A 16,338-nucleotide genomic window follows, 5' to 3' on the forward strand; every position below is an offset into this window, starting at 1 on the left:
GGCCAGCAACATAACACACGTGACCACCGCCTTCTTTATCTGGCTTGGAGACCGGAATAGCGACTCTCTGTAGGCGTGGGGGTGAGGTGAGGAGAGGTAGGGCTGCATAAGAAAAGCTGCAGATCCAAAATACTCCTCACCCTCCCACCAGCCACCATTCTGATAACCTTGCTCAAAAAAGGAGGAGAGGATGTGGACCATGTGTATTTTAAACAGCACCCCATGAGATTCTCCTAAGAGCCCCCACTCACTGTTCTCCTTCCCACCCTGTCCCAGCCCCAAGAGACAAGCCTGACCCCACAAGAAGGTGTTGTCTGCCAAACACAAATTATTGTAAAAACAAAACATAGCACATCGGGAGAGAACGTTAGCTCCCAAAGATTCTGGCTCACCAAATGCACGTTGGCACAAAGGTAGAACTTCCTTCTGTAACACATACAAATGAGGATAGGAGATAACCCCCAACTTTTAAAATTGTACCTGAGCCCAGAAACAGGACTGGGGTTTCTATGTCTGGAGAAAGGGGAAGGGCAGAAGACATGGGCCCAGCACGAAGAAGACCGGCACTGGAGTGGAGAGCCGGTAAAGCCTGGCCCATCGGAGGAGGGAGCTGGGAGATTTACCCACAGGGGAGACTGACCCTGTCTGAAGTCTGAAGAGGGGTGGGCAAGGAGGGAAGAAAGAATCTCCCCTGGGAAATGAAGCCCCCAGATCTCCAAAAGCATTTGCTTTTACCCAGCTTAGTGCAGGAACCCTAAAGTTCTGGTTTGAGGACACTCAGCAGAAACCAGTGCAAACTTGCTTTATAGCAACATTTTTCCATCCCAAAGCACACTGAACTCTCTCCCAAGGAACAAAGCACTCCTACTTAAGATAAGCTCACAGCAAAAATTTGCAAGCCAAGTGAGAAAAATATCCACTATGAGAGAACAGTCAACAGACACAGAAACAGGGAGGTTAGCTCTCCATAAATGACAGGAAAACAGAAACAAATGCTTGAGATTACACATACAATTACTGTGTTTAAAGTGATTAAAAATTCACTAAAATGCCAACACTTTTTTAAACTAAGCAAGCTGATTCAAAAGTTCAAAAAGCAAAAGATAAAAAAGAATAGCAGGGATGTTTTGAACAAAAAAGTATAATGGGAGGAAACGAATCCTATAAGACATACCAATGGAGCAGAGAGAAAATCTAGAAGTAAATATGTATCTCCCAGATATTTACTGGAACTCGCTATGCAATAAGAGTGAATTATAAACTACTGAAGAGAATAGGGATTATTTGATACATATTATAGGAACAATGGGGTAGTCATTTTGGGAAGAAAAAGGTTTAATCCATATATAGACTATGCCAAAGTAAATCAAACATAAAAGTGCTTAAACAAATCACAAAAGAATTTCAATGAGGAAGGCCATTTAAAATGTGGCTTTAAACTCAAAAGCCATAAAGCAGAAGACCGATATATTTAAATACATAAACATAAGCATTTTTTACACTAAAATCATCTTAGGCAAAGTTGAAAAATAATTTATAATTAAGATGTGAATTACAGGATTTTTCCTCCAGACAAAAGGTTAATTACTCCTTACATAAAAAGTTCTACAAACTGATACAAAAAACTAAAAGCCCAACAGAAAAAAAAATGGAGAAAAGATACTGAGTGGCTAGTTTGCAGGAAAGGAAAAACAAATGCCCTTAGCCACCTGCAAGGAAACAAGGTCAACCCACATGAAGTAATACAAATTTAAACTACACTGAGATAACTTTTTTCTCCTATGAGGTTGGCAAAATCACCCTGTATGACAACAACATGTTGGTGATGCTGAGAAGAGAAACAGCCCATCACACACATTGCTGGAGAATCAGTGTAAGCAGGTATAGAAGAGCACAACCTTTGGGAAGGCGATGTCACAATATTCATGAAGACTACAAATGCTTATATGCTAACCCAGTAATTCTACTTCCAAGAATGTGCCCTAGAAGTACACTTGCATATGTATGTATGAACACATAAAAATGATACCCATTGCAACACTGTTTATATCAAGAGACAGGAAACAACTCAACTAAATGTCTACCAATAAGGAATTGCTCAAATAAATTAAGAAGACATCCATATATTAGAAGATCATGAGGCCCAAAGAAGTAGTAAGGAGAGACTCGTGCTTGCCTCTGAGGGATGGGGGCGCTGTGCAAGCTCACTGTGCATTTTGAACATCACCCAGCCATTTTTAAAAATTAAATAAAAATGATAACAGAAATAAAGGTATCACAAGCTACATTTACTACAGATAAGTAAACGAGTATATTTGAAAAAGTACGATAGAATTTCTAGCTATGAAAAACATAGCCAATGTAATTAAAAACTCAAAAGGGTAAATGGTAGCTTGAATACAGCTGAAGAGAGACCAAGACCAATATAAGATGTGTCTGAGGAAACCACACAGAATGTAGCAAAGATCAGATGGCGATGGAAAACATGAATGATCAAATTTAAAAAGCACAGTAAGTCTTCATCAAGATGAAAAAAACACAACCCCCCCTGTATCTCGACACATCATGGTGAAACTTGGGGGCACTAAAATGTTAAAGTCAGTCCAGACAGCAGCCAGAGAGGAGAAACAGATTGCCTTTAAAGGTATAACAATGGAAACCAACTGGGATCTTTGCATCAGAAATAATGATGGCCAAAAATCTCTAAATAGCATCTTCAAAATACGAAGGGAAAATGGTCAGCCTGGAATTCCATACAGAGTTGAGTTATGATTCAAGAATTGGGAGAAATGAAATTTACCTTTCACAGGCTTTTATAAAAGAAATCCTAAAGTACACTCTTGAGCAGAAAGGAAATCGTTGGATAGTATACCACTGAATGGAAAGTTGATGATTTGTTGATCCATTATCCTTTGTTGGACTTTGGGCTGTTTTTAGTTTGATGAAAATGACACTTTTATATAACTAATACAATTACTGAGTGATTGTGGATGAAGTGAAGGTTTCTATGCCGGGATCCTCACCTGACCCTAAACTACTTGATGATGGAACTGGCCTGCTGCTAGGCTACTGCTTCCACACCTGAAGGCAATAAGCTGTTACTGACTGAGTCACTGTATAAGGAGCTCAGCCCAGTGCTCTGGGCGAGGGAGAGACTCGGAGGATTACAGACCTGCAGACTGCTGGGTGCAGATGTAATTCTAGTACTTGATCTATCGCCTGGAAAACAAGCCAGGTAATAAACCCCTTCACCCCAAGAACGTTCCATTGTCATTCCTCGGTCTCACTGAATCCATAGTGAACTTGCCTGGGGCTGAAACCCACTGGCAAGACAGTGATGTAGCACTTCAGTTTGTTTTATGAATAAAGCTGCTCTGGGCAAGTCTTTGGGTAGGCGCAGGCATTCATGTCTCCTTTGCATATTTCTAAGAGTGAAATTGTTTGGTCATCAGGGTCATTTAACATTTGTAGAAATTGCCAAACAGTTTTTCTATTCATACTAAACAGTTGCAGCAAATTGGGAATCCTCTAACTGAGGGTTAGAAGGCAATCCACAAACCTACCCCATGAATATGCTCAATGAAATAATGGTAAGCATTTCCATTAAGGTGAGGAAAAAGACAACATCCATCATAACCATTTCTACTCAATATTGTCTCTAAAGGCATCACAAAAATAAAAAATAAATAAAATATACAAAGATTAGAAATGATAAAAAATATATTATTTGCAGATTATATGACTGCTTTCATAGAAAATCCAGGTGGACTCTAACAACTATTTAAAGGAAGGCAAATTCAGCAAGATGGCAGGATAAAAGATTAATATATCAAAAAAACACAAAAACAAAGTACATACCTATATATGAAACAATCCATTAGAAAATGCAATTAAAAAAATAATCTAATTTATAGTAACAGTGAGAGCTAAGAGGCTTCTGGTAATGAGCATACGTGTAAGACCTTTTTGGAGAAAACTACCCGTCACTGTAGGATTAAAGGAGACCTAAACAAATGAGATTTAGCACATTCACAGCAAAGACTTGTATAATAAATATTTGATTTCTTCCCGAGTTAATCTATAAATCCAGTGCAGTTCCAATCCAAATCCCAACAGGGTTCTTTAAGGATCTTGACAAACTGAACAAAAGGACAAAAATAGCCAAGACAACATAAATAAGGAGAAGAGTCCAGTCTTGGCACATATCAAGTCTTATTATAATTACAGATTTAAAACCATGTGCACAGGGTGGACAACTAAACCAATAGAGTCAAACACAGTGCTCAGAAATAGATCCAGATATAGATGCAGATCTTGTTTTATTGAGATTTGCTTTCCTGCACCTCTCAGATTGCATTGTTTACAAACTGAAGGTCTGTAGCAACCCTGTGCTGAGCAAGTCCATTGGTGCTGTTTTTCCAATAGCATTTGCTCACTTCATGTCTCTGGGTCACATTTTGGTAATATTCACACTATTTCAAGCCTTCTCATTATTATTAGATTTGTTATGGTGATCTGTGGTCAGTGATTACAACTTGCTAAAAAGCTGAGATGACAGTTAGCATTTTTTAGCAATCTTTTTAAATTAAGGTAGGTACAGTTTTGTATAGACATAATGCTACTGCACACTTAAAGACTACCCAGCTAAGCCACTCCTCGATTCCTGACCCACTACACCTGCATAAGGTCAAAAGTGATGCTAGATTTTGGAGTAAGTTGTTCCACAGCAACAGGTAATAGGTCCAAGGTAATTTTGACTATGTAGTGAAATTATAAGTGTGCAGTAATTTTGAGAAGAGCATATGCCAATTTCAGGATTAAAGTGTAATTCTGGGGAAGGTAGTAGGGTGGGGCTTTGGCTATATTTATTTATTTATTTCTATGACAAATTTTTAAGGGAAATACAACAGAATGTTAGGTTTGTTATGGTTGTATGTACATTTATTAAGTCTGGGTATTCCATAAGTGTGTATACATACCACATGATTTTCTGTAATTTAAAACACTTTCTTTGTTACTTAAAGCATGTTATAAACGTTAAAAAAGCACTTTTAGAAAGAAAAAAAGGCAGGACATCTCTTCCATCCATTATGGTGTTACGGACCACTGTTTGGCTCCTACTTGCAGCCCCTGGGGAAGTAATTACTTTAATAGCTACACAATTTGTACCAAAGAGGAGACATATCCATGTATATTCCCACCATTGGTAAAATCAAATGTTTAAGTACCAAAACCTTACATATCTATTTTTTAAAATAGCAACAAAAAAAAAGTTATATAAGAGCCCCTAACAAAGAATATATGATGAAATGCAAGAAAGAATGTACCCTGCCTGGAGATGCCTAATATTAAACTATTTCCAACAGCAATTCACTCCGGAAACACACAGTGATTACGCCCTCTGCAATATTAAATGGACGATGTAAGGCTGTTGCCATAGTAGCCTCGACTTTAATGGTATTTAACAAGAGAACAGAAATTGTAGGGAAAATTGCTTTAGTTCTTAAATTCTCTAGTTTAGAAGGAGTAAAATATTCACAGTTAGGAAGTTCAGTAATATCTCAAGTTGCATAGTCCCAGATAAGGCTGCAGGGAAAGGTCTCCTACAATGTTACACCTAACAGGCTGGAAGTCAGTGCACATCTGAAAGGGAAATATCTACTTGTGACTAAGGTAAGAAATGAAAAGTTGCAAGGATTCCAAGTCTGTCCACTAACACAAAGCTAAAGAAGCCTGCACTAATACTGAAAAAGACAGACCGCAGCACATCAAATATGTACATGATGTTGGGTGACTTTAATTACATGGAATATGAGTTGGCCTATTATCCCCGATGTACTTTTTCCCTTTTAATATTCCTCTTCTTCCAGTCTCCAAAATGTTATTTTGGCTTTGCAGGAATGGCATTGTGTTGAAACAAAAGACATGAAGCACCCTTTACCTGCTTTCCTTCCCAGGATTTCCATCTAAAGACCATGATTTAGGTAGCGAGAGATAATAACTGAGATCCTTCCCCCCCATGAAAGTTGGCTGTGATCACTTGGCATTCTGCCTGCACACCCTCATCTCCGCGGCTCTCCCCCAGATTCTCGCGCTGGTTAGATGGCAGTGAAGATCTGGTCTGGGCCAAGGCCACCAGCCTGGCTGGCTTCCTGCCTGCCCTGTGACTCCCCTGGTGCTCAAGGCTGTTTTCCTTAGATGGGCATTTCCTTCCCTTCACTGTATAGCCATCCTGTGTGTCACTAGACCTCCTCCTCTTCTGCCTCCTTGTTGTCAGTTCCTTTTCTTCCTGGCATTGGACACTGGCTCCATTTTTCTCTGCCTTAGCGTGTAATCACAACTTGGGGATTTCATTCTGTTCCTGACTCCCAGTCCAGGGCACCAGAACGCTCTGTCCTCCGAAGTCCCGTTTTCAAGTGCAGCCACTCTCCCAGTCGCTTCCCTGGAGCACACGCTTTCTCCACTGCCCCCGACTCCCAGCAATTCAAGCTCAGGCCCACATCTGTGATTTACCTCTTCCTGGCTTGGGCTAGTCATCAGAAGCCCCTGACCCTCCCAGCATACCATGTGCTGTGTGAACAGTCCGTTTTCAAGTTGTGACTATTCTGTCAACTTTATCTTGCTCTCCTGGTTTCTCTGAAGACCTGCCCAATCCTCAAGTTACACTTCACTGAATGATGCTGCTGTCACCACCACACCCTCTCTTCAAAGGAACTCTATGAGAAAAATGGGCTTTTTGATCTCATTATTTTAGAATTTTGAGAAATAGCAATGACAGGCATTTACTTCCTATTTCCCAAAGAGGATTTCTTTGAGGGAAAAATTACACACAGCTTACCTATAATTTCTTTTTTATTCCTTTTGCTTTCCCTACCAAAAAACTGTGATCTGTTCCAAGGCCCCATGAGATATTTTTATTCCTGGGATGAGATGAGATGTCATTTTAAGTTTAATGAGATATAACCGTAACAACTCACATTTATTGAACATTTGCCACATGCCAAGCACTGGACTAACGTTTGATGTGGACTGTCTCATGGATTCCTCTCAGCAATTCCACAGTACATTTTATTGATAAGACTTTGATCGAAGATGATAGGCACACGTGGAACAATTCAATGGCAACTGACTTGGCATCAAGGATTGCTTCCAAGCGAGTTAACTGACATTAAGTACTCTAGTTATGCTCCCGTCTTATTCAAGCACCACTTACCTGCACAGGGGCTCGCTGCAAAGCCCACCCTCTTCCGAGCTCTGTCAAACACCACGTAGAAGCCCTCCATCACCGTAGCACCAATCACGAGCGCATTTGTGGAGGGTGAAATGCCAAATCGGTAACATTCATAATTCAGGCCAGCCCCCATCATGGGCTGAATGTAAAGCTGTTTAAGAGGAAAGAGCAAACAAAAAAACCCCCCATGAATCAGGCAGACCATAAAACTGTTGAGTTCATAGCATGCTCAGAACACTCCAAGGTACTCTGGGGACCTACAGAGAAAGCAGAGGATGTTAGCAGCCCTTCTGCCCACAAGCTGAGATCATAAGCATAGTGTAAATATTACCAAAAGTGATAGAAACATGTACCGCCTGTACATGTGCACAGGGACAGGCATACAGAAGATGTTCATCCTTCCAGCCAGCCAGGCAGCAGTTATTTATTGAGCACTTGATATGGCCAAAATACTGTCCTGGGTACCAGCTACATAAAGATGAGTAACACATGATCCCTGCCCCCCTTGAAGCTTCGCCTCTATGGGAGACAGGTAAGTAGGTATAGAATGGGATGTGTCCCACAGGCCCCATCTTCAGGTGAGACTGACCAGCTAACTCCCTCCCCCATAAAACTCTTTCTCCACTTGACCTGTACGAAAGGGTGCTCTCTCCAGTCTCCTAGCTCCCTGCTGCTCCTGCTCAGGCGTCTGGGCTGGGCCCCCTTCACCGCCCTCACCTGTCCGCATAGGAGCACCCCAGGGCTCTGGCCTCCACGCCGTCTCCCCTCCCCAGGCGGCCCACGTAGCCTGACAGCACACCCCTGGTGCGCTCTGCAGAGACTCCCCTAGCCTGCATCTCTAGCCCAGATCTTTGCTCCCATAAGCCTTACTCTATGTCCATCTGCCCATTCACCACTTAACTGGCATCTCAAACATAACTTAAAAAACGGAACTCTGGATATTACCCCCAAATCTGCATTTTCCTCAAGGTTTTCTGTCTCAGTAAAGCCAGGATTCACCCAGTTACTCAGGCCCTTGAGCACTGGGCCTGCATGGAAACCATAATGAGAGCCTGAAAGGCCTTCCTTTGGAATGGAATCTCAGTCTGGCCTCTTCCCATCTCCATGGCTCCCCCAGGCCCAGTTCATCATCCTTCTCTCTCAGAGCTACAGCAGGGGCTCCTAACTGGCCCGGGGAGTCATCCTCCCAAACAGAACTTAACAGTGGGCAGCACGACAGAAGTGCAATGATTTCCTTGTAAAAGAGAGAGAAGCCATCACAGAGAGAAGACACACCACCGACGGCTAAGAAGCCCTGACACATGTGGGGCCATTTCTAGCAGGTGCTCTGCAGGCCAAATAAACATGGTATGGCCATGGGATGCCCAAGAGTCTGTGGGGCATTGAGTCAAAGTTAAAAACAATCCGTGAGCAAACCAATGTGTATGTCAGGAACAACAGTCCCTTTGTTTTTAGTAGCAAAGCATTCAGAGGCAGGCAATTAAGAGAATATAGTGGCTTAGCCTGACAAAATACCAATATTAGGAAAAAAAGCAACAAAGTGCAAAATGAGTAGGAAAAAGGACCTTCTTGGGAGTAATAATTAGCCCTAAAGGGCAAAGGCACCAGGAAAGATTTAGAGGAAAAAGTTGAGACTCCCGGAGAGGCCATGGGGGCGCAAGGGAAGGTGCCAGGCAGGAGGCAAGCTGTGCTCAGGGGACTGTTGTAGCTGTCACAGCCTTGCTGGGGGTCTGCCTGTGAACCCTCTGCAAGGCTAGGAATCACCTTTTCTCACTGTGTGCTAGGCATGTAGGAGGGCCTCCTAAAGGCACGCTGAGTGAGGGTGCTGAGCTGGGTCAATGTGAAGTGAAACATACAACTTCTCCACAACAACTTAAGAATGGGAAAAGGTGGGGCACACACGGAGCTGCCACCAAACGCTCTCACCTACGGTTCTGGAAGTAGTCCCTTCTTCACATGCACACACCCACAGACACACACCCCTCCCTCTGAACAAACTAAATCCATAATAAGATCCAAATGATGATTGGATAGGGCGCAACTGATGATACTCATGCAAAAATATGCAACCCAGTTCTCCTTTCTGCTGTCCTTTCAGTCTGTACCCCTGCTGACTTCCTGTAAATTCTGTAACACGTTGGGAAAGCTGCAGATTGCTGGAGCTCAGTGGAAACTATCTGCCTTAAACTAAAATTGCACAGATAGGTGAACCAGTGGTATTTAGATAGAAACTATTTGTATTTCTAGGATTATATGAAGAAAAATAAATCAGAATTTGCCTGTGGGCTTGGGTCGGGGGCTGCTTTTGTAACCAGGCCAAATAAGATTCAGTCCCTGTGTTTTGAAAAATAGTATTTTCAAAACAGAAAAAACTTAATTGCCTTTGACATGATTCTTTCGTCCACTAGCAAGCATTTGTCCATCTATTTCTGTGGATGTCTGAAAGGGCCTAGAACCTAAAACTTGGGTGACAAAGAGTCCTGATGATTGCCCAAAATGTCAGGAAGGGGCTGGGCAGCACGGTGGCAGTGTTAGGAAATGACACCCCCCGGGACTCCCCCAGCCCTGGCCCCATGCTGCTCCTGAGGGGTGGAGCGCTGGCATGGGGCTTGTGAGATTCTCTTCGGGTGGGGTTCACAAGTCCCAAGCCAAGTCCTCTCTCAGTAAGGCAGTGGGAGGCAAATGGGATGGTGATGTTGAACAAGAAATCAGAAAATAGCAGTGAAAAGCAGATTTTAAAAATCTGAAACTGTGAATATGTCAGAGACAGCCAAAAAATATCTAGTCTCATAAGCAAGACTGCCACTGAGTCCTTATGCAGAGATATGCATAACAAGTGCAAGACTTCCCAGCTTTCTTCCTCAGTGTCCCTCACTCGCCCTGTGCTCACCCCTAGAAGCAGCTGACAGTCCCCAGTGAGCCTTCAGCTCTGACGGCTGTCACCTCCCTGGATGTAATGGATTGTCCCCCTGAATGCCTGCTTTCTTCTGCTTCTTAAGAGTTCCTGAGTCTACCTACCAAAACGAATGCCATTTATTTACTGGTATACATTCGATTCACCTTTGTCCTCAAGTGAGTTTTCAACTTCTGTACAAACCCCACTGATGAAATCATGTCCACATTTTGCTGTTTGAGTGACAAGAATTTAATCATCAAGAGCACGTGTCTTTAAAGATGCTGAAAACATGTTATTCTATGCAGTGCTGTTCACCCAAGGATGTCACAGTCTTCTGAAAATGTCTTTGGCAAGAATTATTATTTCTTTTTGTTAAAGAGACAGACGCACAATGGGCTAAGCGATCTGCCCAGTTACAGTGAGGGTCAAGAACAGTGCTGAGAACAGAACTCAACCTTCTGGCTCTCCATGTATGTGTCCCTGGGTGGGCTGAATTTCTCTCGAGCTGTCAATCTTTTCCCCTCCAACCCTCCATTCCTGGAATGAACATCCCCACATATAAAGCTGAGAACGAGGAAAAGGCAACGTTATCGTTTACTTTCTCCTTCTGACATTATGCCTCCTTCCTTATCCCCATCCCACTCTTTTATCCCAAATTCACCAAACCACAACAAAGAGACACATTGATCAGTCTGTCCAACAAACAGCTATTCTGCACCACCCCTATTGCAGGGCAGTGTTGAGAAGGAAGGACAATATTTAAATCTCATGGTCCTCACCTTCGGAATGAATAATTTGCATTAGAAATATAAGTGTGTGTGTGTTTTTAAAGGAAACAGAAGTCAAATGAAAAAGGCAACTGCATAAAAGATACCCTAAAGATACAAGTCCATGCTGGATACGTGGACTAGAAAACATGCATTATGAGTTTGAAGGGCAAGCTCACAAACGGGTTATTCTGCTCAGCAGAGGTTCAACAAAAGAGTGGTTGTCTGAGTTGGGTTTTAAAGGGTGGGAAGAATCTGGAACCACAGATGGAGGGGGAGGAGAGGGCGTTTCAAGCGGTGGGGTGGCCAAAGAAGCAAAGGCTACGAGACGGGAGTGCACGTGAAGTACTGGATGAGCGGAGGGTCACCGGCACCGCAGGAGCCAGGCCGGAGATGCGTGCAGGGTCCGGGGAGGTCATTGAAGGCCACACGGGGAGCAAGGCCGTGGCCGTTGAACCAGCGGTGACTCACTGCCCGCTCACAGCAGCGGGGACCAGGCTGAAAGCTGCTGCCTGGGAAGAATAATCCGGTCATGGCTTTAAAAGGACAAGAGGGAAGGGACCTGGGGTCCGCGGAGGGCGTTCTGGAGGTACCTGACCTAGTGGAGGGGAACCGGTGGGGAGCCATGGGGACAGACAGGAGGAGGGGAGATGTGGCTGAGCCAGGATTTGGTCTTCTTGATTAGAGGCTTAGGATGAAGAAGGAGTTAACTTAGTGATGACGGGGGAAAAAGGACGTCTTCATCTCTGCGAATCCAGTTTTATTTAAAAAAACATATATTGGTGCTGTGGTATTTGTGGCAAAAACGTCCTTATTGTCTGACTTCACTCACAGCCACTGCCCCTTGATACGGCTCTGCGGCCCCTCCCGCCGGGATGCAGCCTGTCCTCCCCCGCCCGGGCACGGGAGCAGGCCTTGGCCTTACTGGGGCAGCTTCTCTGCAGGGGATGGTGCCCGCATGGGCCCAGAACCGAGGAGCCCCTGCAGGTCTCGCCTCTTGCAGAACCTCACCACTACCACGTGAGCTGGCTTTTGGAAGGGGAGGGACAATGGTCCCACTGCTGCATCGGCTGAGCCCCAGCTACGTGAGCAATGTGGGCAAGGCATCCGAGCCCCGGGCGACCTCCAGCTGCCCGCAGGTGCGAGAACAAGCCTGCCAGGGTCAGCAGACCTGCCCACGCTCGTGAGCGGGGAGTGCTCACTGCTCAGCCGCTGGGCTCTGTACACAGCACTATCATGGCAATCGACGGCCAATACACCTGTGATATCTACACACATTACGCATGAAGGGCTTTACTTCTGTGAGGTACACGTTACAGAGAGAAAAGCACAGATCTGAGTTCATACCTGAGGCAGGATAGTTACACGGAATGATCTGCTGGAATTCTCATCTCTCAGGTAGATGGAGATTTTAGGGAAGTAAGACCAAGGTGTTTCAGAATTTGTCCAGCATGCCAGCTGGGACCCAGTCCAGAAACCATCAGAGAATTCTGGAATCTAGACAAAATAAGATCACATGAGGAAAAAATGACTGGTCTGGCACATAACAGGAAACAGCTCCCGGCTCTCCTCAGCACCTCGCCAGATGCCCACGGCGATAAACAATGTTTAATTTGGACAGCGTAGCAGAGACATCGGCCTCTGGAAGAGTAATGGCAATAACAAAATCACAATTATTGAAATCACTGAGGCAGGTGGAACACTTACTGGTAGGAGGCACCAGTATAAGCGCTCTGCAGCAATACTTAATCCTCAAACACCCCCAGCAGTGTGGCAATATTATCCTCTCCACTTTGCAGATGAGGAGCACAAAGCACAGAGAGGTGAAGTAACTTGCCTGAGGCCACACAGTAGTGGGTAATGACCCTTGAGAACACAGAGCAGATCCTAAATGTGGCCCTCAAGCCCCTTTTGGGCATCACCTCTCCTCTGCATTGCCAGAGCCCAGCAAGTTTCCTCCTGGTGCAGAGCCCTGGGGGGATGCTCTCTGCTCTTCTGGACCATCTTTCTCCTCCTCCAGATCTCAGCTTAGATGCCACCTTGTCCAGGAAGCCCTCCCTGCCTCCTCCCACAATGCTGGCACCCACCGTGGACCTGTTCTCCTTGGCTTTTCTTCCTGTAGCAGTTATTATGTCACATGTGCCCATGTGCTGGGTTCTGTTTCTGGCCCTAGAATCTCAGGCCTCTAGGGACAGAAGTCTGTTGTCGGCCCACCTTGTAGTCCTAACCCCTAGCCCATAGGAGACTCAGGAAATATTTGTGGGGAAATGAAAATGCAAGAACACAGACCATCCACCTTCACCTCTTCTCAGGGGCCTGGGAGGGCGATGCCACTGTCCCCTAGTTGCTGAATCTACTCATTAATGGTAAATTACCCCAGCTCAGCAGGCCCAGGAAAGGCTCCTGAGTGGACCTGCCCTGTGCCTGCTGCAACCAGAGGGAAGGATGGTGCCGGATGCACCCCTTTGAACATAAGTAGCACAATGTTCCTGCTCAGTTGAGAACTAGAGGAGCACCTGCTGTGGGCAAAACCAGAAGAGCACGTGATGGGGGCGGAGTCAGGGGTCACATGATGGGGCGGGGCCAGGAGAGCGTGTAAGGGGGTTGGTGGCAGCAGGAGAGCACATGGTGGGCTGGGGAGCTCGTGACAGGCAGGGCCAGGAGAGCAGGGACTGAGCAAGGGGCATTTGTTGAGGGAGTGTCCTTGAGGGAGCAGCAAGGCTGGGTTGAGGGGCAGACATAGGTGAGGTGGGTGGGGAGGCAGGCAGAGGCAGGTGTACCCACTGGGTGTAGATGATGCCTTGGAGGTGGGTGCTGAGGAAGGCAGGCCAGAGATGAAGGGGGGCACAGGCCCAGGGCTGCCACCACACCTTTATGGGAGAGCCGGCCTCTGCTGGGCATGATGGGGGTGTCTGGCGGGATTTGAGGGTCCTTGGTTCTCTGAATCCAAACTCGGGGGCTGGCTTGGGCTAGAGGCCACACTGGCTAGCCAACGCCGGTGGGAGGCAGTGGACTCGCCTAGGAGTGAGAGCAGGGCGGAGAGGGGCCCTGGACCCGCCCTGTGAGACAGGCCACCAAGGGATGCCCCCGAGAAGGGCTACAGGGCAGGGAGCAGTCCAGGAGGAGGGCGCTGGGGAAGCTGAGAGATGACATGGCACAGGTAAGCGGGGCTCTGAGGGGCACCAGCTGAGCTATTCCGGGAGTCACGGGTGAAGGCTGAGGGCCCACCGCAGGGCCCACCCAGGGCGGGGGTGGCCCTTTCCATGGATTCTTCTTCCTCCATCACAGGAACCGGCCAGCATAAGGGCTGGTGACTGGCTTGTAAAATCCTAGTGCTGGTGTTAGCACAACTTCCCCTTTCATAAAAGTGAAGCTGGTTGGAACTACACATCACAGGGAAGAACCCCTGGCCAGAGGAGGGATGGGGGTGGGGGCTCTCATTTTGCTGCCTTGAAGCAGGAGCTAAGGGTCGCTGGGCCTGCAGCCCACCCACCCAGCAACCCCCGCTCGAGCTCCAGCATCCCTGCTGGGCCAGCCCCACTTGGCAAAGAAAGACCGAGGCTCAGAGGGACCAAGTAACTGCCTTAGGGGCCAGCTCAGGACCGGATGGGGGGGCCGTCCACCTCCCAGGAGATGCCCATAAGTCTGGAAGGGCTGGGAGCTAAGTCACAAGGCCTTTGGGGACAGTTTTGACCCTCAGATCACAGAGTTTAAAGTCAGAAGTCATCTTATGGGGGCTGGGGAGTCACATGCCTCTGGACTTCCCAGAGGGAGAAGCGTGAGGCCTGAAGGGGGCAGGAGCTGGGGGTGGGGCAGCTGCACAGGCAGGGAGCCCAATTCTGCGCCCACACAGATCTCCAGCCCAGGCTCACTTCAAAATGCAGACCGACTTCACTTCTAAATAAAATGCCATGGAACAATCCAGGCCAGCAGACAGAGCTCAGCATTTGTACTGCGTCTAAGTCCCCTAAGACAGCCCTTTCCTTCTAGAAAGAAACCCAAGCCCAGTTAGCCAGCTGAGGCGAACCCAGCAGACAGAAGGAACGAATGCATCTTTGGTCCACGCTCAACGACAGAGATGCCGTGCGCCCTGGGGTGCTGCCCCCAAGACAGCCTCCCCAGCTTTCTCCTTCCCTTCACAGGCACTGAAATCAGAGGATAATTTTAGACAAGGCAAACACATTCTGTAATCTTGTTCCTTCTACCTTGTGGTTTTCTAATGACGTCAGTAACTGCCGAGTACAGGTGGCAATGACCTCAGAAGTGCTAACGCCCGTCAGCCCCGCTTTCTCAGCTTGGGGTCTGGCTGGACTCGCAGATGCCACAGAGGCCTGGGCTGGTGGGGAGGCTTGCTGGACTCACACTGATGCTTAGAAACATTTCTAGTTCAGAATATTAAATCTGAAGATGCTCATGTTACTTCTGCTGAGAACATTTTCACTATTTAAGAAAATCCGCATATTGCTCCATACTTCAAGCATGGTCTGATTTTTCAGCCAGCATTCTACATGTAAGGCACTGAACACTTTTACCTGCCCTGTTTTCTAGATTCAACAGATACTAGACAAGACAGGGGCTTTGCTCTGGCTTCTGACTGCCGCTGCCTTGAAGACCTTTGAGTTCACAAAGGGCCTCTGGGTTGTTCTTTTTTATTTCCCCTCTCCATTCTCTTGCTTTGCTTGCTGTTCTTCACAGAGTGGTTTTAGACTTTAGAAGTCCTGGTTCAGGACAACCAAAAGCCCTCTCTTCCTCCCTGTTGTCTCTGTTATAACGTGTAACAGCACAACTGCTGAGCATTTTCCTGCTCATCATTATCTGAATTCGGTCATCCCCATGGAGTAGTGGGACAGTCAGCTGCGTGTTAGTGATTCTGTGCAGGAAACACTCATTTTTGGTGACCTCAAGCGAGGCCCTTTGGGGACAGATGCTTATGAAAACAGCTAAGAAGCCGAGTGAAATGTTTATCTCACTTTTTGACACTTGGTCGCAACAGCAAGGTTTAGACATTGAATAGAAACTTCTCCTTTCTGTGCCAGGCATTTAACCCAAACCCTCACCAAACCCCTGCAGATGACAACACGGAGGTCTCGGGGGCATGGAACCCTTCCCCAGGGGCTTAGCTAATAAACGACAAAAACTAAATTCAATTCCGTCTGAGCCTGGAAGCTGTGTTCTCAGCAATCAATGCCTTTGGTCCATGCTGTTGCCCCAAACTAACAGGAAGGTCGGGTCATTCTGGGAATACTATCATCCAGGTCCCCCATCATGCCCTTGGCCATGACTTTAATTGTATTTCAAAGCACAGCCATGTAATAAATTAGCTGATTGACCTCTGTGTTCTGAGACATAATCTCTTACAGAAGTGAGAGTTATAATCCCAGCACAGCCTGATGGAGGCCCAAGGGGAGTACAATTTCTGGTTTACTTGATTTGTTTTATAGGCA

At 46.2% G+C, this 16,338-nt stretch overlaps 1 protein-coding gene across 3 annotated transcripts in view; it reads right to left on the reverse strand.

The window, feature by feature from the left end:
• BACE2 (beta-secretase 2) overlaps window positions 1-16,338 on the reverse strand; it is an 83,009-nt gene that overhangs the window by 18,358 nt on the left and 48,313 nt on the right. For all 3 annotated transcript variants that reach the window (XR_012129112.1, XR_012129111.1, XM_017660240.3), the window contains exons 7-8: window positions 12,242-12,391; window positions 7,214-7,382 (exon numbers count right to left, since the gene is read on the reverse strand). Coding sequence is in view for 1 of the 3 variants with exons in the window: in XM_017660240.3 (XP_017515729.3) it covers window positions 7,214-7,382; window positions 12,242-12,391 (319 nt within the window). In the remaining 2 variants the exon portion in view is untranslated. The remainder of the gene's footprint in view (window positions 1-7,213; window positions 7,383-12,241; window positions 12,392-16,338) is intronic.

The sequence above is a fragment of the Manis javanica genome, chromosome 3 (assembly GCF_040802235.1).
Source record: "Manis javanica isolate MJ-LG chromosome 3, MJ_LKY, whole genome shotgun sequence".
NCBI classification, from domain to species: domain Eukaryota; kingdom Metazoa; phylum Chordata; class Mammalia; order Pholidota; family Manidae; genus Manis; species Manis javanica.